This window comes from Nelusetta ayraudi, unplaced genomic scaffold, assembly GCF_046127955.1.
Source record: "Nelusetta ayraudi isolate G7.1 ecotype Tasmania unplaced genomic scaffold, CSIRO-AGI_Nayr_v1 ptg000181l, whole genome shotgun sequence".
Lineage (NCBI taxonomy): Eukaryota > Metazoa > Chordata > Actinopteri > Tetraodontiformes > Monacanthidae > Nelusetta > Nelusetta ayraudi.
In genome coordinates this window covers 51074-72022 of record NW_027466230.1, presented here as the reverse complement: position 1 = coordinate 72022, position 20949 = coordinate 51074, and the positions used below count along the sequence as shown (strand labels likewise).

General features: G+C 45.9%; 2 protein-coding genes and 1 long non-coding RNA gene across 5 annotated transcripts; 1 reads left to right on the top strand and 2 right to left on the bottom strand.

Annotated features, from left to right (window-relative positions):
- Window positions 1–477: 477 nt before the first annotated feature.
- Window positions 478–9781, bottom strand: erap2 (endoplasmic reticulum aminopeptidase 2). Of its 3 annotated transcripts, none has more exons than XM_076015162.1 (22): window positions 9612–9781; window positions 9071–9299; window positions 7321–7651; window positions 7028–7214; window positions 6448–6617; window positions 6204–6342; window positions 5972–6106; window positions 5771–5891; window positions 5533–5687; window positions 5330–5443; window positions 5119–5250; window positions 3831–3962; window positions 3484–3552; window positions 3203–3378; window positions 3000–3079; window positions 2731–2914; window positions 2454–2610; window positions 2179–2363; window positions 1832–1993; window positions 1544–1684; window positions 1102–1183; window positions 478–1013 (listed from the first exon to the last, which is right to left on the bottom strand). In XM_076015162.1, the coding sequence occupies exons 3-22, from the start codon at window positions 7455–7457 to the stop codon at window positions 867–869; spliced, it is 2805 nt and encodes a 934-aa protein (XP_075871277.1). In that variant the 5' UTR covers window positions 7458–7651; window positions 9071–9299; window positions 9612–9781; the 3' UTR covers window positions 478–866. The 3 variants fall into 3 exon arrangements, with proteins under 3 accessions (XP_075871277.1, XP_075871278.1, XP_075871276.1); XM_076015163.1 differs by having other exon boundaries at window positions 7321–7578; XM_076015161.1 differs by lacking the exons at window positions 9071–9299; window positions 9612–9781 and adding an exon at window positions 8252–8392.
- On the top strand, window positions 9316–11292 carry LOC142881105 (uncharacterized). The gene is made up of 5 exons (XR_012925511.1): window positions 9316–9523; window positions 9990–10295; window positions 10399–10446; window positions 10528–10633; window positions 10765–11292. It is a non-coding gene; the product is annotated as an uncharacterized LOC142881105 (long non-coding RNA).
- On the bottom strand, window positions 11237–20106 carry rgmb (repulsive guidance molecule BMP co-receptor b). Its single transcript, XM_076015164.1, has 3 exons — window positions 19544–20106; window positions 15002–15555; window positions 11237–13662 (listed from the first exon to the last, which is right to left on the bottom strand). Exons 1-3 carry the CDS (start codon window positions 19659–19661, stop codon window positions 12910–12912), a joined length of 1425 nt encoding a protein of 474 aa, XP_075871279.1. The 5' UTR covers window positions 19662–20106; the 3' UTR covers window positions 11237–12909.
- Window positions 20107–20949: the final 843 nt, after the last annotated feature.

Genomic DNA, 20949 nt, shown 5'->3' with positions numbered 1-20949 from the left:
TGTTTCATTGCTGACCGGGAATATATTAAGTGAGAATATATGGTGACTGTCAAAATAAAAGAGACATTGTCAGGCTCACATGTAAACAAAATCACTCCCAGCCGACCAGTCGTTGGCAACTTCCTGTCAAATTAGAATAGTGGAATCCTATTGGATAATACAACCACAGGGGCGGGAATAAAGGACACAGTAGGATGAGCTTTTTTGCACGTTCGCGGACACGCCGTTGACGAGACGTCTAACTCTTCTGATATTGTTTAATGAATAAAACGTGTTTGTTGAATGAAGTTTGACCATATTCGTTGTAAACGCGCTGATGAACAATTAATGTAACCAGGGACCATTTGACATTGTTTTATTATGCATCAGAGAATGTCCATGAATTCTATTCGCTGAATACGCGTATCCTGTTACTGTATTTACCTGACTGAAAGTGATAGAATGAAAGAATTGCTCATTTAAAACAGTATGTCTCTGTTTCAGAAGTTACAAACACATCTTTAATTATCTTTATCAGAATCAATTTGAAAAATATCTAGGAGGCTGGCTTTGGAATGAATTTCCCAGAATGTCTTTCTCTCTCTCTCCCTCTCTCTCTCTCTCTCTCACACACACACACACACACACACACACACACACACACACACACACACACACACACACACACACACACACATTGCTCTGCCTATTACAGTCCATTCCCGTTTTCCTCTCTTCCCACCCATCATCCCCCAAACAGGAGATGCACATTAATACATAAATCATCTGCAAAACAGTGCAAACTCAAGTCTAAACAAGTAGAGAATTAAATTATTATTTCACTCCCACCTTTTGCAGCAACAATCAAAAATCAGATCAGATATTGTTCACTTAATTTTCTTGTCCAACCAGTTTCTCAGAGTCTCTTCGTTTCTTTTAAACCAGCGAACATTTTTCTGCACGAGGTCCAGGGCGAGCTGTGTAGCTCTCAGCTGAAGCGCTTGTTCTTTGATGGACTCAAAGAATGACTGCACCTAGTGTCCAAACACACATAAAGTAGATTAGATATACATTTTATAAAAGATATATAAACTATAAATCATAATGCAAAAGGACCGTTACATTGGCGAGTTCATCTTCAGTTGAAAACAGTCCTGAGGTACCGACGAGAATGTTTCTGATACAAGATGAGCCCAACTGGAATCTATGTGGAGGACATAAAAGAGAAGACAGTCACATCCTCTTCCTGATAAACACAATGTGGTGGTTTTGACCTTCAGAGCAGCAGAATAAGAAACTCAAAGAACAACTTGTTCTCTTGTTGCTTTGGAATGAAAACCTGTTCTGCCTGTACCGAAGGGCTCAGGAGACACGGAAAAGACAAGCCGCCTTCGTTCTCTACGAAGTCACTGCATTAAGATTATGAATTCTATGCATGGTGTCATATTTTTTTGTCACGTTTTTGTTGGGGAATTTGGGAAATTTGCATATTCACAGCGTCACAGGGTTTGACATCTACCATCAGCGTAAATCATTTACAAAAGCCCTTTTATATTATACTGACTTCTGAACCAGGGTGTCCCAGTTCTTTTTCACAAAATTCCATGCAAGGTAATGTCCCTGAGGGTTCCTGGCCACCATCATGATTACATGCGACAGATCTTGGGATCGAATAACCTTCCCTTCCAGACCCAACTCCAGCAGCCTGTGGTAGAAACACAGAATAGACAATGCTAGCATACCTGCAGAGAAGTCTCAAATAAATAAATGAATAAATACTGTGCAGAAATCCAGAGATACTGCAGTACAATAACCTGTTTGCCACTTGGTGGCAGCACTAGCCCAGAGTTACCTGTTCAGTTTGTTCGTGTCACCGGTGCGTGTTAAGGCAAACAGAATTCTTGATTTGCTGTCTTCAGAGAGAGACGTTTTGTAAATCTGCAAGAGTGAAGTCCAGCCGAGGTCATCCTTTGCTCCAACTGAATATATTGTCGATGCCACGTCTGTGGGTAAGCTGGGTAAACACAAGAAAAGACAAGCACATGGGGGATTTAAAATTATTCGTTAGATGTTTAAGGACAGCATCATACGAAAATAATAGGTTACCTACACCGCAACAGTATTGCAGTATATCAACAGCAACCTGCAGTTAGTTCATAAAATACACAAATGTGTTTAGCGCAATTTGGACGTGCATACTTAAGTGTTCCGTTGGACCAAAGCCAGTCTTTAAAACGCTGCTGTGCCTGGTCCACGCACTGGGGGTCATGAAGGCGGCAAGCCAGTGACAGGATCGCTGACCTGAGCCGTCGCTCTGACACCGAGCCGTCGTCGGTCCACGTCTGCTGGTCAATCACAGCGCGGAAGAAGCGCAGGATGTACATCTGCAGGACAGCCCAACAAAAACGTCACCTGCATTTCACATCAACGCCGGCATAGAAAACCATCGTGCAATTGTTTTCGTCTCTCCTTACAGCCAGATTTTTCACAAGCTCGACCTCATTCCTTTTTTCCACCATCTGGTAGAAGGTCTCCAGATAGCCCAGTCCCTGCAGCAGAGGGACAATGTGTGTCTCCAGTGGCAGGTAACCAATCAGGTCCAGAGCTGTGTCGAGTTGTAGATAGCCCGCTCTTTTGAAACATACAAGGAAACACATTTGGTTAGGTGCATGTATTAGGTCACGCTGTTAAACGTATACGTTAATGTGTCTCAAGCAGACGGAGAACGAGAAACAAAACTTCAGAGCTTACGAGACCAAATGAAAGACGTTGTGTATCAAGTGAGTCCTGTCTTTGTAACTGAGAGCAGTGTGGTTTTCCATCAGCAGTTTGGTGATTTCATCCCAGCCATCATCCTCATAATGGACCAGATAGTATCCTGTCATGTCACTGTTTACTTTCACCCAGCTGACTTCTTCACCCACATAGATGCTGTCTAAAAGAGACGGGGAACAAAATCAAGGGTAAAAACAATGATGCAGCAAAGCACAAACACGTGCTTTAAACGTCATTGCTGATACCTGTGCGTGTTGTCATTAGGTGTCTGTGGACAGTGTTGGAGGCATCGGTTTTGTAGGTTAGAGGGATGTGCCACAGGAAACTATGCAAGAGAAGAAATGTTTAGGGGTGAAAATAAATAAAGAATCATGACCAAAAAAAAACGCAAAAAAACGTTTGAAGCAAAATAGTTAGTAGCAACAGTTGCATGCAAGTGTATGCTTACCCCTCTTGAAATGAGGACCAGAGCGGATCTGAAGGCATTACTGTCCTCAAGAACCTGTCCTGTCTGAGCAGCAAATGAGGCCCCTTCCTGGTCACAGTGACAAGAGGAATACCTTTCTGCAGAGTCCAGGTGTTCATCATGGCCGTGAGATCCAGGTGTTCTCCTGCAAACAAATACTACAGACAAGCAAATACTAATACATGCAAATATCTCACAGGGCTGGGTGTATTTTTTTTTTTTTAATGGAAAAACTCCATGAGGGAAGAGAGATGGATACTCACTGCATTCTTGGAAGCCTGGCTCTTGCTATAACAGTGTTTTCCAGAGATGAAATCCTCCTCCGAACATGTCTAGAAACATCAAAAATATAATGTTAAGTTGTAATGAATTCCACTCAATCTTTTTCCCCATTCATCATAGCTGAACACTAAAAACGTCAGCTCTAAGCATGCTCATTCTTATATAGTGGTATTTTAAAAAATGCAAATAAATAATAAAAATTGTCATATGCAGAAAGAAAACACTGGAACTAGCTTGAACGATATAAGATTTAAATAGACATTTATAACTAAAACAGTGGGCCAAACAGGAAACATTGAAATGTATACAAATAAAATTGTGTAATTACATTTGATAGTGCGTCCCAAAGGTCTTGGTTTTCTGCATTTTGGTAACTATGTTTACGAAGGTAGCGGACTATTCCACTCTGGAACACATCTTCTGTCAGAAAGTGTCGTAGCATGTGCAGGACACATGCTCCCTAATGAGAGAGAGAAGAACAGTTTCTAGAATTAATAGATCATATTAAGTCATGCTGTGGAATACTTTCAACCCACTTTGAACGTGAGTGGTCGCAGAAGGCAAAAGAACAGATCTAACCAATGACAGGAGTTGTGACTGATGCTGATAAGTGACACTTTCAGAAATCTTACAACATGGAGATGCAATTTTGCTTTGCTTATTCAACAACAAAGTTCAAAGTGTTTACTTGTCCTCAAGGATCCCTATCAGACAAGAAGCTGTGACAAGTGCTTTAACACAGTCTAATTAAAAGACCTCTGAAGGGAGGAAGAAGTCTGGCTGTGTCTTGAGGGATCCCGATGAACCGGCAAGTGGCCCCATGTCTCTTTGTGACATCACATCCTGAACATTACTTTTCAAACAAGAATACTTCTTTCACTTTTCTGCTGTGCAAATCACTTTTTTTGGCAAAGCACTTTTGTAACATCCACCATCCTGGCTTCCCTGTGAAACAACACAGCTTTATGTTGTGCTCCCATCTCCTCACAAAGTGCAGAGAATAGCCGCGCTTCCAGGGGTCTTGTTTTGATGAAACTGACCAACATCAGTCACGCGACAACATCGCATTTTCTACCTGCCACACGGGATGACGTTGATGTGGCGTGCGCTAAGTCATAATGTCGCGCCAGACGCGGCGTAGATCACGTACTGATGCAAAGGTGTTTGATTACGTTCTATCAGCGCTCGAAAACTCTTCATTGTCCTCTGGCTCGCGGCTCGCGCAATAGAAATAAAATAGACTAGACACTGAAATGCTCGCTGCGCGGCGCGAGCCGGCCGCGGAGGTGCACCCCGCTTCAAGTCTGGCGTGAACGACACCATCGTTCCACAGCTACTCGTGGAACGATTCTACAGCCAAAAGTCCCTGTCAAATATTTGTCCATCCTGTGTACCTGAGCTTTGAGAAACACTGCCTTGGTTGTTGATACCCACTGAACTGCCAAGACGATGCCAAAGTGGGTGAGAAGTGTTATGATAGGAAAAAGACAGACACTAAGCAAAGGACTGTTTACATGTAACTTATGAAAGTACTAGTTTTAAACTACCTTCATTTTGACCCTGGTATTACAGGAATATGTACAACAGCAAAATACCTATAAGAAACTTAAACGTACTTTGTCATAGGAGACGGCGTCAAACATCTGTTCAATCTGCGTGGGGTTCTCTGCCGGGCTGGATATTGGCCGAGAGGAGTTCAGCGAATCATAACTGACTGCCACAAAGTAGATATCCAGCAGATACTCTTCCTGTGGGAGTGTGCACACAGGCTTAGTATGAATTTAGTTACCCACTTAAGTTCATTCTAAGATTCAGCAAAGTACATACCACTCTGAGTTCGGGGTACGTGGCCTCCACTGAAATAAACTCCATGTATTTGGCAAATCCTTCATTCAGCCAAAGATCATTCCACCACTTCATGGTCACCAAGTTGCCGAACCACTGCAGGCAAACCACATCAAGACTCTAAGCACTATGATTACTTCCTGCATATATGATTTTGGAGTGCATACGCAGCATCACAGTCTTACTTGATGGGCAATTTCGTGTCCAATCACCATTGTCACCCAAAGTTTATTAGATATGCTCGATGTCGGGGGGTCCACTAGGAGGCTGGTCTCCCTGTAGGTGGTCAGACCCCAGTTCTCCATCGCACCAACCTGGAAATCAGGGATGGCGATTAGATCTGTGGGAGAGAACCAACAAGTTAAAAACAAAAAGTATCTAAAAAAAAAAAAAAAAAGGTTTTAAAGGCTGATTAACCTTGACCTTGTTTGGGCAGAGGATAACGAATGTTGAAATACTCCTCATAGAAATCTAACATTTTGACTGCAACTTCCAGTGCATAGTGGGACTGCAGCCACTTCTCAGGAGCAGCGTAGACGGACACCTACAGAGCAACAACTGTGAGTTAGACAGCAATGGTACGGGAAAAGAATACATTGTGCAATTGAATTCCATCAGTGAGACCTGCACTCCAGATGAGGTCCTGGCAGTAACGGATTTGAAGTCACAGATGACAAAGGCTACGAGGTACGTGCTCATGGTCACAGTTTTGGCAAACCGGTCTTCGAGGAGGCCATCATCCACCTCCACAGTTTTTACCTGAAATTCACACCCACCAACACGCACAAACATCAATGCAACGTGTCGCGCACAAAAACAAACTGAGTGAGCATGAACGCTAGGACCCAAAACGTACAATTGGCATGTTGGACAGAGAAATGAACTCTGGACTCCTCCGAATCCGTACGGAGAAATTAGCTTTGAAGCTTGGTTCGTCAAAACATGGGAACGCCATCCGAGCACTTGTGGGCTCGAAGTGGGTTGAGGCCAAGGTTCTGTACGAAAAAACAAAACATATCAGTCAACGGAGCACGTTTTGGAAAATGTAAACTTCCTGTGCGACAGGAATTTCAGAGCATCGGTGACATTTCAGGTCTGACCTCGTCTCTCCTGTGCTGGTTCTGTATGTGCTCTTATAAAAGCCATAAAGGCCTTCTGCAAGTTCTGCCCCAAACTCAATGTAGAGAAAGTACTTTTGGCTGCTGTTAAGCACCCTGGGAGAGAAGATGCCAATCTGCTCATGGGAAGGGTTGTGAAGAACTGGAAGAACCTGTAAAAGGAAAGGGCAGAAATATAATTTTGGCCAGCAACTAGGGATGCAAATTATCGATTAATAGAAAATGTGTAAGTAACACATTATTTAACCCTTCAACAATGTTGAGGGTCCAATGTGACCAATTTTTACATTTGAGAACAGTAAAATACCTTAAACATTCATCCTGACTTTAAGTTGACTTCTAATGGGTCACATTTCAACTTTAAAAAAAAAAGTTGTTCTAGGTATACAGATATACACCACACCATTTAACAAAAAAGCGCTGTGTAAAAAAATGTTCAATTAATTGTAAATAATTTAATTAATCGATTAAATTCTTAATCGACAATCAATCGATTAATTGTTAATATCCCAACCAGCAACTAATAAAAAAAAAACTGCTCCTCTTCTATATTTCCAATTACCTTGTCAGATAAATGTGCAAAGTCCTGATCCAGTATGGTGGCCTTGACAATTTCCAATCCCTTGCTGTGCAATACAACCCAGTTTGTGTTGTTTAGCACGTCAATCTGAATCTGCACAGAGCCCTTGAAACTGAGCGTTGTGAGATTGGGATGCAGCAAGAGCTGGTAGTGAAGGGGAACAATGTACCTGGAGATAGGCAAGTGTGACCTTATTATTAACTTGGATAACAAAGACAGAAGATAATAGAAGAGAAAGCTTCCCTTTTAACGCTGTTCAGTTTTTATAGACGCACCTAGGGAGTCGAAGACGGCTCCAAGGGAAAGACAGATGATCTATATCCGAGGTCGCTTTCACTCCAGGCGGCTGAGTGTGTTGACAACTACCCAGAGACACAATGCACAGGAGCAGCACCAACATCTTCACCAACATCCTTGCTTGAAAAGTGTTCTATGTTGCTAATGTAAAAAAAAAGGAAGTGCTCAATGAGACAGTTACAGCTACTGCAGGACTGAGCCTTGTCACATCCCAAAGACGAGGATCAGTGAAGAACCTGGTTCGGAAGACACATCCAAGTCAAATACAGCAAAATAAAGCAATGGCTCAGGACCTTAATTTCCTCACACCTGCATGGAAGTAGAGAAAAACAGAGAAGTAGAGAGACAAAAAAAATTGTTGATTCCACATTTAATCCATTGTTTTTTGTGATCTTATGAAATTTCTTCTGATATTTTATAGCATCATGAATATGTTGTACATTTGTTCATTTTTGTCATGGCATACTTCCACTTAAAAATGCACATTCATAGGAGGCAATGCCCGACCTAACAGCTCAGATGAACTGTTATATTAGCTTTTGACTCTCTTGAGCTGCTGCGTTTAGCTCCAGTCTGTCAGTCACGGCGTTAGCATTTCAACGCAACCTATCCCAAATCAAAACAACACGTCGGGGCAGGCAGACCTCCGCGATTTTCCATGCAGACGAAACGACATGAGGACACAGCTAAAACTGTAAGGTGACAACAGCTGCAGGAGGCAACAACTGGAGTTGAATCCAGGTCACCGACGGAATACAGGGCAGCGCTGATAGAGTAAACACAAAGTCGTATCAGTGGTGGCGGCGACACAAAACAGCGCTACTTATTCTTAATAGGGTCGGATGTTATAAATTCAAGTCAAAGATTACTATGATGCATGTATTAGAATTAAAGTGTCAGGAACTTTACCTCCGTGACCATTTTGAATGCAGTCTCCTTCCTGCATGTGCCCACTATTAGGTTTCACTTTCCGTTTGAACCTCCTTCGCGCCGCTTGTGCGTGCGTGCGCGCGCGTGTGTTCACGTGACCCATGGAGGCGGGCCATACTGTATTTGGCCATTTGTTGCCTTTAGATTGCTTGCCGTCCTCATTAAAATGGTAACTCTGTGACCTTTAACTTAATAAACAGGAGTCATAACCACAAGTTCCTCTTTGTTTGTTAGCTTGAGCTCTTACAACGGATACACGCCTCAAGGACAACGCACATGTTTTCATATGACACTTCAGTAGTTGGCCCTGTTCTCCTCTAGAGTAACAGGGCAATGAGACCCAGATGCGTCGAGTCCAACCTCAGTACGGGGCAGTCTCAGCCCAAAAAGATAACTGTGAATTACACAAGAACGTCAGGGCTCACTTTGGTGGAGATCCTGCGTGAGCTCCGTCACTGAGCGGTTCTTACTTTACCTGTGACCAAAAAACAAATACTACATCTGCAAACTGAATATGTCTCTGGTTTGTGCCGAGGCTTCCAGCTAAAGAACCAGGCCTAAGACCACTAGGCCACTAGACTAGACCACACACAACAGTGTCAGTGTTTTGTTTTGTTCCTGCTCTAGACGAGTACATTGGTCCATCAAGTGTTCCCACTTTAAATGTGAAGACACAGGAATGTGCGCGCAAGAGAAAGAGAGGAAAGGTGAAGGGAGAGAGGCCGTGTGCAAGCGCCTGCAGGTGGACCCATAAAGCTCAGGGCTGTGCTGAGTGTGTTGATAGGATCAGCTCCTTACCTCAAATGCAACAGCCAGAGGCAGGTGTGTCCCTACTTCCTGGAATGACTCCAAACTGACTTTATTCGGTCCACAATGGCGTCTTGTCCTCAGTAGTGTCCCCCTTCATAGATGCAGTCTGGACAGTCCGGAGGCTTCACTTGTGCATGAGTTCACTTATGTCTGTCTCATGGTCTTGGTTTGCACATGTGTGGGGTTTGGGTGGCAGGTGCAAGGGGGGAACCATTGTCTGTATAAAGGTCACAACAATGAGATATGCCAGTCCCCCATAATGCAATGCTCCTCCTGGCAAAGCCAAATGGCATGTCCCCATTACGCACACTAACAAGGTGCTCTCTCACACTCACACTAGCACACACACACAGACAGCAGGTGAAAGTATTCCAACTGCAGCACACATGGCTGAGCCATCCAGAGGTCTGTTTTACCTTCCTATCATCTATTTATGGACTGGTAAGAGCATTTCATCTCTAACACATAGTTAAGTACAACCTTAATTTAGAATTGAATAAGAAAAAGGAAACAAGAAATGCATTATTACTTTCTACTCAATGCCTGGATGGTGTAGAGGTTGTCCTCAGTGGAAGATTCATTCAGCACAGCACCGTCCTCTCTCTGTTTTTAGTTTAAAAAAGATAACTTATGATACTTAGCAAATACATGCATCAAAATTGTAATGTCTAATTACTGAGGTGCCTCTAATATCAATAACAAGCTATAAGTATAGTTTGCCTGTGTCCTGTGTTTTTAAATACTCTTATTATAAATGAAAATATGTGTAATTTAAATGAAAGCATCCATTTCAAAGTCACTGACTTCGATTCTGTGTTCACAGGCAAAGATGAAAAGAAAAAGAATTTACATTCAAATGTCATACAGAATGTTTTTTTTTTTTATGTTCCCCTTCATTGTGTTTCAGGAGGGGTAGAGTGTGACATGCTGGCAGCTCTGGCCCCTCCAGTCCACCTGTCAGGTGAAAGGCTGGGTTGGACCATGCTGATCTGTATGGTGAGCGACTTCAGGCGAGGGCGCCTGGAAGTCAGCTGGAAGTCAGCGTTACAAGGCCACGGTCCAAGCTTTCCAACCAGCCTCGCTTTAAACAGCAAACATAGAGGAGCCGTGGCAATCATCACAGTGGCAACAGGCGACTGGCCGTCGTACAGTTGCTCTGTGCATCACAGACGACACCAAAAGCACCGGAGGAAATGGCACACCGGACCGTCCGGTAGGTCGGCAGCTGATCATAATGGACAGTAATCCTCATTTTGTGTTAAATGTATTCCTGATTAAAATAAACATGCTGCTAACTCCGTATACATATTGTTTAGATCATCTGGACCAGGCCTGCCCTGAATATAAGGACACAGTAAAACAGGGTATATTTATTGTTTGCGCAGAATCAAATACAACTTTGACTTATGTTGATCTTTCAATTCATCTGTGTGCTTTTTCTTCAGATGTTGACTTGTGGACGTGCACAGTGGTTGTCACTGTTTTGAGAGTGATTCTTGTGAAGACTGTCATCTTTAACACTTTGATGACCATTTACATCATTACTAGGTGGTAAGTCAGATCTGAGTTTGTTTTCCATCACTCGACCAATCACTAGCCTTTTCTTTCTTGTGTTCTCTGTGAATGTCTTTTGTCTAAGATAAAATGCAGCTGTTTAAAAGGTCTTACTGTTCTTTTAACAGATCTGGTGCAGAATGTGATTTTGAGAAGCAAGCAACCAGCAACCAGAAAGCCTAATCTTTCTTTTCTTGATGTCTGCTCACTGAAGTGAATATGCTACCTGCATATCTGCAGTGACTGCCGCTGAACACAATCACCTCTTGTGATTGACTGTATGGTGGTGATGGAGCACTTACATTTTAATGCATTAAAAATGCGTAATAATCCAATTACCATCTAGATCCCTTTTGCGCGCCTCTTTAAGGTCTCTCCGAATGACTTCCAGGTGCTGCTAACTTTGTCAGTTGAAAACCGATTGTGTTAGTGAGAAGACGCTTGGTATCTGATCGAAACCTAACCACAGCACAGATGGGTTGAAGCATGTGGGCCTCCTTCTGTTTGTGTATATGTGTCCGTATGGATCTTGGCATTGTGATGCGTATATTTTCAGATGGTTTCAATATTCTGTAAATATGAAATTAAAAACAGAACGTGAGCTTTTACCATTTTCAATTTATTGTTTTTTTTTTAATAAAACACTTGCACACAGTTTTTTTTTCCAACTTTTTTTTTTTTTTTAGCGCCTGGAGTAACACAGACATAGCAACATAGCACCACTAGGTGGTAGTACAATCACATCTGACATATTTAAAATTGTCCAACAGCAAGAATATGGAGCTTAACTTCCTCTACAGGACACTACGTTTCATAAATAAGTTAAATATGTCAAAAAATGACCAGTCACTCTTCACCAAACTGACACTCACACATGATAGAAGAGATAACAATGCCAGAAACTGACATTAACCAAATGCAGAATGTTACATGTCCAAAAAAGGTTCATATTCTTAGGGGTTGGCTTTCTGACCAAATGGTACTCATTTACCTCAACACAACCAGAATGTCCAAGCAGACCATGTGGAAATGCTTTTTTCAGTGATTTGCGGTGTGTTATCCACACTCCAGTATCTAACTCATGTCTCAGTAGGGAGCAGCTCAGAAATTCTACCAGTAAAAAAAAAACAACAACAAACAAACAAAAAACATTCAACAGTAGCAAATTTTGGGGAGAGTGAGGAAGAAAAGGATGCTGGTTTGGTGTTTACATGATTTTCTTGGTACACAAAAACCTTATATCTCTTTGGCTCAAAAAACACAGCAAAGAACAGCCACGTGAGCCGGTAAATGTCACAGCCAAAAAGGTAAGAATGTCTCTGACGCTTATTCAGAATGTCAAACAAAACAAACCACGCACACCCACATTCGAGAATTAAATTTAAAAAAAAAATACTGACACAATCATACAGACATTCTCCCACACATTCACACGCACTGTTGAAATTGTGAATGAGGAAAAACAACAGATTTCTACACAACAAAGTATCATTGATGGCATTTGCTGTGAGAATTTTCATAAAACATTCAAGAGAACGACTCACATTGACTTAAAACAACACAATGGTTTACATTAGGAACTGTTAAAAAAGATGCATTAGGACAAATGGCAGTTTCTTGTTTTCACCAGAGAGTTATGTCTTTTTTGTTGTTTTAAGAGCATCAAAAACGCAACAACAGATGAACTCCAACACATGAGTAACTGGAGATTTTGGTGGATGCCGGTGAGTTGGAGGAAGAAACACTGATGTGGATTTGTTATAAACAAAATAATCTAAAATAAAGTGCTTTTGTTAAAACAAACATCCTCTGTCTGAGGTAAGAAAAGAAAATCACATCAAATGGCACAAACCCCCCCCCCAAAAACAAAACTACACCACTTACACTGTGCACTGAACACAAGCTATTTACAGTTTGGAGTATACGCCACTGGATTCTTCACCAAGAAAAAAAAGAAAAAAAAGAGTCTGTTTGTGTCATTGTCGCGTGTCCTCCCAAAAAAGATGATCCCCTGAAAGTGCCCTTCCCCCCAAAAAAAGAAGGACCAACTCTGTCGAGAAGGATGCATTCAGTGTTGCCAGCGTCTCCTGGGCCTTCTGGGAGCTCTGCCACTTCTTTGACAAAAAACACCACCACTTTCCAGAGACTATCCAGCCCCTCCTTCTGCATGGGAGAGGCATCAGTATGCTCAGTATCAGTGCTCAACCAAAGAAAGAAAAAAAAAAAACCTCCTTGTAGTGCACACAGAGACGCGAAGCTCCCAGGCCGCCTGCTCACACCCACAGCCGCGCCACCAGCAGCAGCAGAGCGAGCTGCTTGAAAAGGAGCGCAGGGCAGAGTGAGGCGCAGGGGGCCGAGCCACGCGGGTAGATCCTCCACTTGTCTCTGTGCGGATGCAGGCTCTCCATGTCCTTCAAGGCGCTGTAGGCGGCCGACGTGAAGTTAGCGTCCCCGGTGGTCAAGAGGTCGAAGACGCAGGAGTGGAAGTAGATGTCCTGCACCTCCAGCTGCTCCCTGCAGTGCTCCCTGGCACCCTCCAAGCCGAATACCTGAGCGCGGGGGGACGCCTGCGTCTGCATCAAGGACGAGTGGCGGGGCCGGTGCAGCTGCTGAAGCTGCAGGCCGAGCGCAGGAGGCAAGAGGGGCAGCGGCAGGTGGCCCGCCTGGTCGATGCGCTCTCCGCTGGGGCAGCCGTTGAGGCAGAGCTGCAGGTCCTGGGTGGCGTCGTAGGCCTGGGCCAGCTCCTCTGGGATGCGCACGGCCAGCGTCAGGTAGCGGCCCAGCTGCCGAACGATCACCCTCACGCCGATGTATCCGGCGTGGAGCTCCACGTGGTGGCCCGGGCTGCGCTCAGAGATCCACAGAGCCCGCACCTTCCCCGACGGGCCGTCTGGCCCCGTGGAGACGTGTATTGGGTCGCCGCTGCTCACCGTCCCGTCGTCGAAGGCCGCGGGGAGGTTGTCTGTGACCGCCTGGTAGACCCTCTGGTCCGTACAGCCCTCGTAGGGCTTGAAGATGATGGTGACCTGTGGACGCCGAGTAAGACGATGTCAGGGAGTGTTGGAGTTAATTTTCATACAACAAAATATCCTTTACCGTGAAAATTTCAGATATAAAATTTCACGAGAATAGACCATGACTTGGCCGATAGTCTTTTTTATTTCTATATTTCTGTAGATGAAACCAAAACTGCAGCACAGGACTTCTTTTTAAATCACAACTTAAATCATCAAATTTGATGGCATTAAATACAAAGAATGGTTGCACATACATACCTACATAGACAATAAAAATATTGTAACTCAGTTATTACATTACCAAATTGCGAAATGAACCGATGACTTTTTAACAAGTTGTAATCTGACACAGCTAAGCAAACACATGCATACACACACACACATACACAGAGGGGTTGAGTGGCAAGTGAAGGCGGTGTTGTACACAGGGCGTGTTGTGAGCATTACGGTTAGCGCTGGCATCATAGTTCCGGTGAATGGCTGCTTTGTTCACATGACAGCCGTGAAGAATGAGGCCTGGCAGCCCATTAAGCCTAGAGGCTGTGTGTGTGTGTGCATGTGCGCGAGTGTGTGTGTGTGCGTGTGCACGTGCATCCCTCATAATCATGACTAATAACTTGCCCCACCTCTGACACAAGGTCAAACCTTCCGCTCCATAGTGTAGCAGTCCCTACTATTTGCCTAATGTGTGTGTGTTTCTACCATTGTGTGCATGGCTAAGTGTGTGCCTCGGTGTGTGTGTGTGTGTGTGTGCGCGCGTCTGCGTTTTTAATAATTAAAGCTATCGACTGAGCGAGAGAGGGCACACCACCGGGGAAACATCATGGACATGGCTTCTTTAACACCACAAAGATCACCTTATCGTGCGGCTCGCTGTCCATTTGCGTGTGTGAATTTGGGTGCACGTCTCTCTTTTTTTTTTTTGAAGGATAAAGACCTTTAACACACATAGTGCTTCCGGCAAATGCATAGAGGACGACTTAAGAGACGCGTTCATAAATGCCTGCGTGCACACACACACACACACACACACACACACACACACTCAAGAGCAAACAGTGGCTCCTTTCACATGTCTCACTCCATATTATTAGAGGTCAAGCCAGTTGGGTATCTCACACTGCTCGGTCACAAGAGAAAAGTCACAACAACGGCCTGTTTGCCAAGCACTTGTGACTCAAATAGAGGAAACAGAGAGTGTTTCCTAGAAGAAGAAAAAACCTCAAACACAGATCAGTGGAGTGAACAGACAGTCGCCCTATTGAGAAAACTGAACTGGAATTTAAAAAAAAAAGGGTGGGGGAAATTAAAAATTGATAATTTTTCATCATTTTCATGGTCTTCTTACCTTATTGGTTGCTGTGGCGCTGGACCCAGGCACCACAGGGACATTGGTGACCTGCACTGACAGATAGTCATTATCAATGAGAGGCCACGCCCCCTCCACCTTGCAAGTCTGGAAACTGTCCTTAAACGTCCGTAGGTGGGGGTCCCCGAACAGCCCGCAGAACAGGTAGCCCGGCCTGGGGTGGCCGTGGCCGTTGCCGTGGGAATGTGGATGTGCGTGTGCATGTGCATGCGCGTGGCCGTGGGCGTGCTGGGCGCGACTGTAGTAGTTGCAGGGCTCGTGCTGAACCTCCGGGTGCGTGGGGGAGGTGGGGCCGTCCCTGGAGCAGTTCCTCTGGCTCATGAGGTCAGAGATGCCCAGCACGGCCGAGTGGAAGACCAGGTTCCCCCGGCACGACTTGGCCGTCCGCTGGGTGCAGGCCGAGTAGGCGCGCAGGGCCTTGCAGAACTCGGTGTGGAAGCCATCCACGGCCGGCGTCAGGTGGGTGGTGAGGGAGACAAAGTCGCCCGTGCACTTCTGGATGCGACACTGCGGGGTGGCCACCTGACACTGACCTGGGGGGTGGGGGAGCGGCGCAGAAAGAAGAAAAGGCTGTTACAAAAGAGATGTTACAGCAGTTGGACTCCAGTCATAGTGATAGGTGACCTGATGGAAAGCCTGATTGCGCAGAGCGGGTGTGACCGCAGGAGGGAAGTCGGCCTTATTTGCTCAAAGGAGGTGACTGAGGTGTGCAGACGGCTTTGAAGTGAGACGCGCAGCGCTACCGCCTTGCTACAATTCCACCTCGTAAAATCTCAAAAGGACCCGGCCGCTGCTTGTACGTCTGGATCAATCCGCAGCGCCGCTGCTTGTGTCATAACTGGAGTGTAATAAACCAAAGAGCGGCCCGAGAGAAAAGATAAAGAGAGCTTTGCCACACCAAGTGCGATAACGCCTCTCGTAGACTCAGGGCGCACAGAAGAGTGAGACGATACAAGTGTGATAAACGTGATAAAAAAAGCTTTTTTTTTTCCCCCATCGCAGTTATTATTACGCCGCAAAGAGAAACCCGTCCAGACGGCGTGTCATTCTGTCCCCGCGCAACCTTTAAGAGACAAACATCAGAGTCCAAATTTGACCCTCATGTTTTATCTGTTGCAACATGTACCAAGGGTCAAACTGGCCTTTTATATCATAGCTCATCTGAGGGCGAGAGGGGGAGTAGGAGCTCGGAAGAGAGAGAAGGGGAGAGAGAGAGCGAGAGAGAGAGAGAGCGAGAGAGAGAGATTAGATTCCAGGCCCAACGCATCAGTCACAGCGCGCTGCTATTAGATTAGGCCGCAGAGAGGCTCTGCAGTGTATGGGCAGTTGCACACGTACACACACACACACACAAAGCACGCGCACACAAACAGTAATATAAGAAAGAATGCCGGCCTGTACGATTGGTAAACACGCAGCTCCTTAGGACGGCAGTGTGATCCGCTAATAGATAGGCAAATGACCGGATTCCCCTGAATGTCACACCGTCGCCATGGGCTGCCTCCAGGTCGACAACAAACCCTTTCAATGGATTTTTTCTCCCTATTTTTTGAAGGGGGAGGTGTTGTTGCTGGTGGTGGTGGTGGTGGTGTGGGGGGGGGGGGGGGGTGTTGAGGGTCAGGCACGACCATTTGGGGGCAGTAGCGCTCTGAGTTTTTGAAACAGGGGTGCAGGTACAAGAGCTCGCAAGAGGCATTGGAATCTCTCTTCTGCCCGTTACATACTGACACCGGCCCACAGGCGCGCGCGCATACACACACACACACACACACACACACACACACACACACACACACACACACACACACACACACACACACACACACACACACACACAGGCTGCTTTTCCACGCCAACCCTGGCTGAGCACTGAGGACACATTATGTCTTGACTGGATCACCAACAGCCTTTTTTCCTCTCTCTCTTTTTCCCCTCCTTTTTCTCTTCCCCTCATCTGCCCCGTGCCTAAAAACCGCCCATAATCTAATCAGTTTGAATGTATTCTCTTTCGAAGGGTATCGCCCTTAAAAAAAAACACCAAAAAAACCCCACAGCCACAATAGTGGCCATTCTCTGAAATGACCTCGAAAGAGGGGGTGTTTGACCCTGTAACTGAAGGACTGGGGGTTCAAACCACTGACACATATGGGTTACAGCCTCCCTGACAACAAGCATTCTGCTGAAGCCTGACACCGGCTCGGCTTGAGCACGCTTTTATAGCTGACGCGGCAAACTCTGAGCGCAGCAGGCACAAAAGGCTTTGCGCGATAACCGATATTACCCGGGAATCTTCGTCGTCTTAAAGCCTCTTTTTTTCTGCCGTCTGCCACAACCTCGCTCTGGTTGCAAACCCCCCCCCCCCTCTCCTTGCCCCCCCTGTGCGCGCACCCGCACTCTCAAAAGAGACTCAATTCTATGCATATAAATAAGCAATTTGCGCTAAGTCCTGTCGGGGTGTTAATGCTGAATTGACTTGAAAATACTATTAGGGGGAGAATACAGAAGTCCTAATATGAGGAGCTGATGCGTGAGGGCGTCTCAGCGCAGACCCCCAGGTGTGTGTGTCAAATATAGACACAATAAAGCGCCACTCCTTCCATGTCCTCGCACAATATTAACCCATTTTTTCCCCTTTTCTCTACATAGCCCCACCTCTCCACCTGCCTTTATTATCCACCCACAGGTCCCATTTGGACTCCCAGCTTTTCCCCTCCAAGGCTCAAACCATTTCCTCCTTCAGCTCTACGCCTCAGTTGGATCCCCCCCCCCCCCTCCCCCCCCCAACTGCTGCTCTCCCTCATCCATCCTCAGGCGCCCTCTTTTAATATCCAGCGCAGGTCAAGAGATCCACCGGCACCGAAACTCTCACGCTCGGTTTAGCCGTTCTTTTGTCTCCCGCCTCCTGCCGGCCCCCGCAGCTTCTCCCGGGACGAGGGGAAGGGATCTGCTGGGGATGGTCTCTCGGTCAGGGGAGCAGCAGCCTGTGAAGTGCTTTATCGATCACCTTGTTGTGCGCACTTTTCTTTGCACATTGAGCTCGGATCACGCAGACCCCCCCCCGGAGCTTAGAAATCCAACGTGGAGGAATCGCTCTAGTGTCTGACACACTGGAGTGTGAACAATAGTCGACAACTCCGGCAGGAATTCCTGCCTCTCTGTCCAAACAGGCGCACGGAGGCGACGGCAGGAGTGACAGTGACACACGTAGCAAATAAAAAGTCTTCCGTTTGGCCCGACCAGATGAATAATATGCATTCTTTCCAGGTGACGCACGCACGTGTAGCATGAAGGAGGGTCTTTGAATGCAACGGGTGTGTGTGTGTGTGTGTGTGTGTGTGTGTGTGTGTGTGTGTGTGTGTGTGTGTGTGTGTCTCTCATTCCCATCAGGCCGCGCGCAAGGGGCAGTTATGTCCCGCCGCCTGAGCCGTGTTAAACTAATTACTGGAGGTGTGACTGCCCGACACACACAGCTGCCACAACACTCGACCCCCTGCACACACACACACACACACACAAGCCAGTTTATGAAAAGAGGATTTTCATGCAGCTTTCGGCTCGGGATGATTTGCCGGGGCTGAAATTCATTCCAATACGAAACTTTAGCGGGAGGAATTTGGTAAAGCCAGAGAGACATGCGGTGAATAAGAAGCTGCTGGGGAGGTGGGGAGGGGGTCGACCCCAGTGGGTTGAAATAGAAATCACCTCATGCTTCTTCAGTCAGCGCACATGCATGTCTTTTGTTTGGCTATTTCTATTTATTTAGTTCCAATGAGAGTTGTTTTTTTTTGTTTTTTGTTTTTTTTTGCTTTTGTGTTTTTGTTTTGCTTTCAGGTGACTATTGTAAAGGGAGCAAAACACATCACAAGTGAATCTATCAGTTTTACAGTTCAAGTCGGTCCCCCTTGCTGAGGTTCAGCCACATTGATGCTACTTCTCAATGCAACGAACACGCAACATAACATCCACATCTTAAGACGAGATGACAAGAGAGCAGCGCGCTGATCCAAACTTCTTTTTAACCACAACACCACGCATTGCACGCTCTCCGGGAGACTGTAGTCAACCTACATCTCCCCTTCACTTCTCTTCCTCCTCCTCCTCCTCTTCCTCCTCCATGAGCCATTAAGGGGGCAGCCGGGAGAATGACGGCCCAGGAGAGAGGAGGAGAAACTCGATCCGGGCTCGGGCTGCTGCACCGCCGCTGGAGGGAGAGCCATTGTCAGGCAGCAGCAGCAGCAGCAGTGGGGCCCAAAGCACAAGGAACCGGCCGCACAAATATACACAACCTCAATGTGTACTAATAAACTGTCTGCGGTCCGCAACTTAGCGCGCGATAATTAAAAAAAAATAAATAATAATATTTTTTTTAAAAAAACGTGCGAAGTGACGGCGGCTGAAGTTTGGCGCCGCGAACGACGCGGACTTTGAGGCGAAAGCTGCGGTTCGCGTTGCGGTGGCGGGTGTCGGGCGGAGAGAGTGTGATGCGATTGTGTTGTGTTGCGATGTGCTGTGTTGTGTTACCTATGTTGGCGGCGCAGCACAGCGCGACGATGAGCAGAGGCAGTGGCCGGAAGCGGCGCGCCGCGAACGGGGAGGCGAGGCGCTCGGCCCCGCGGCGACAGCATCCGGCTCTCCCCATCCCCGTCCATGCAGGGCGAGGAGGGCTGGTGTCCAGGGCCTCCTCCTCCTCTTCCTCCTCCTCCTCCTCACTTCTCCTTCCTCCTCTTCCTCCGCCTCCTCGGCCTCGCTCTTCTCTCCGTGCGCTGCTCCTCGGGTGCGCAGGGGCATTAAAACACTGCTGCTGCTGCTGCTGCTGCTGCTGCTGCTGCTCGGCGGCGGAGAGTCATGGAGAGAAGAGGAACACAAAGTAGCGGCGAACAAGTCACTTTCACTTTTTTTTTTTTTTTTTTGCGTGCCCCGCTCCTTCTCCTCCCCCTTCCTCTCTCTATAGATCCGCGCCTCCTCCTCCTCTTCCTCTTCCACGTGATTTAAGCGGCGCTCGCACCACTCCTGCCTGCGATCGCTCGAGCTTCTCTCTCCCCTCTGCCGTCCCAAGCAGGCGCAATCACATCTCTCTCTCTCTCTCTCTCTCTCTCTCTCTCTCTCTTTCCCCCTTCCTTCCTTTCCGCCGCCAGGCCGGGGTTTCTCCTCCACTCCTCCCCCTTCACTTTCTCCCCTTCCTCCCCTTCCTCCTCCTCCTCCGCCCCCCTCAACAAATCAATAGAGAATCAACCAAACACTGCTGCTGACGGAAAACCCGCCCACCCCCTCCCTTACTACCCCCGCCCCTCCCCCTCTGCCTCCAACACACTCACACCAGAGGTGGGAAGTAACAAAAGTATAAATACTTTGTGACGTGAAAGTATATATATATATATATATATATATATATATATATATATATATATATATATATATATATATATATATATATATATATATATATATATTACTCCCTACATCTGTACACATAAATCTGTACTTTCTACTCCTCACGATGGAAAAACAAGCGAGGTACTTTTGTTGCTTAAAAGTGTTTAAAAGATATTAATATATATATATATATATATATATATATATTTTTTTTTTGTTAAAAGTATTTTTGTTGTTGCTTGAAGTGGAACTATGTACTTTATGTATGTTACTTTTTAGCATTTTTTTTTACACAAGTATCCATACTTTAACTTAAGTACAGACCTTTTGTACTTTTGTCACCTCTGAGTCCCTCTCTCTCTCTCTCTCTCACACACACACACACACACACACACACACACACACACACACACACACACACACACACACCCTTCTCTATCTCTCTGTCTGTCTGTCTGTCTCTCTGCGTGTGCGCCAGAAAGAGAGAGTGAGATCAGTCCACAAAAGTAATGGAGCGGTAGGAGATAAAAGTTGTAAAACTGTAAAAGATTTAC

Coding starts and splice junctions, on each gene's coding strand:
- rgmb (XM_076015164.1), bottom strand. CDS start 19,661: ATGGGGAGAGCCGGATGCTGTCGCCGCGGGGCCGAGCGCCTCGCCTCC. Junction 15,556..19,543: donor GTGCTGCGCCGCCAACATAG/GTAACACAACAC, acceptor CCCACCCCCCAG/GTCAGTGTCAGGTGGCCACC. Junction 13,663..15,001: donor GCGCCACAGCAACCAATAAG/GTAAGAAGACCA, acceptor CGGCGTCCACAG/GTCACCATCATCTTCAAGCC.
- erap2 (XM_076015162.1), bottom strand. CDS start 7,457: ATGTTGGTGAAGATGTTGGTGCTGCTCCTGTGCATTGTGTCTCTGGGT. Junction 6,618..7,027: donor TTGCACATTTATCTGACAAG/GTAATTGGAAAT, acceptor TTCCTTTTACAG/GTTCTTCCAGTTCTTCACAA. Junction 2,915..2,999: donor CCTAATGACAACACGCACAG/GTATCAGCAATG, acceptor CGTCTCTTTTAG/ACAGCATCTATGTGGGTGAA.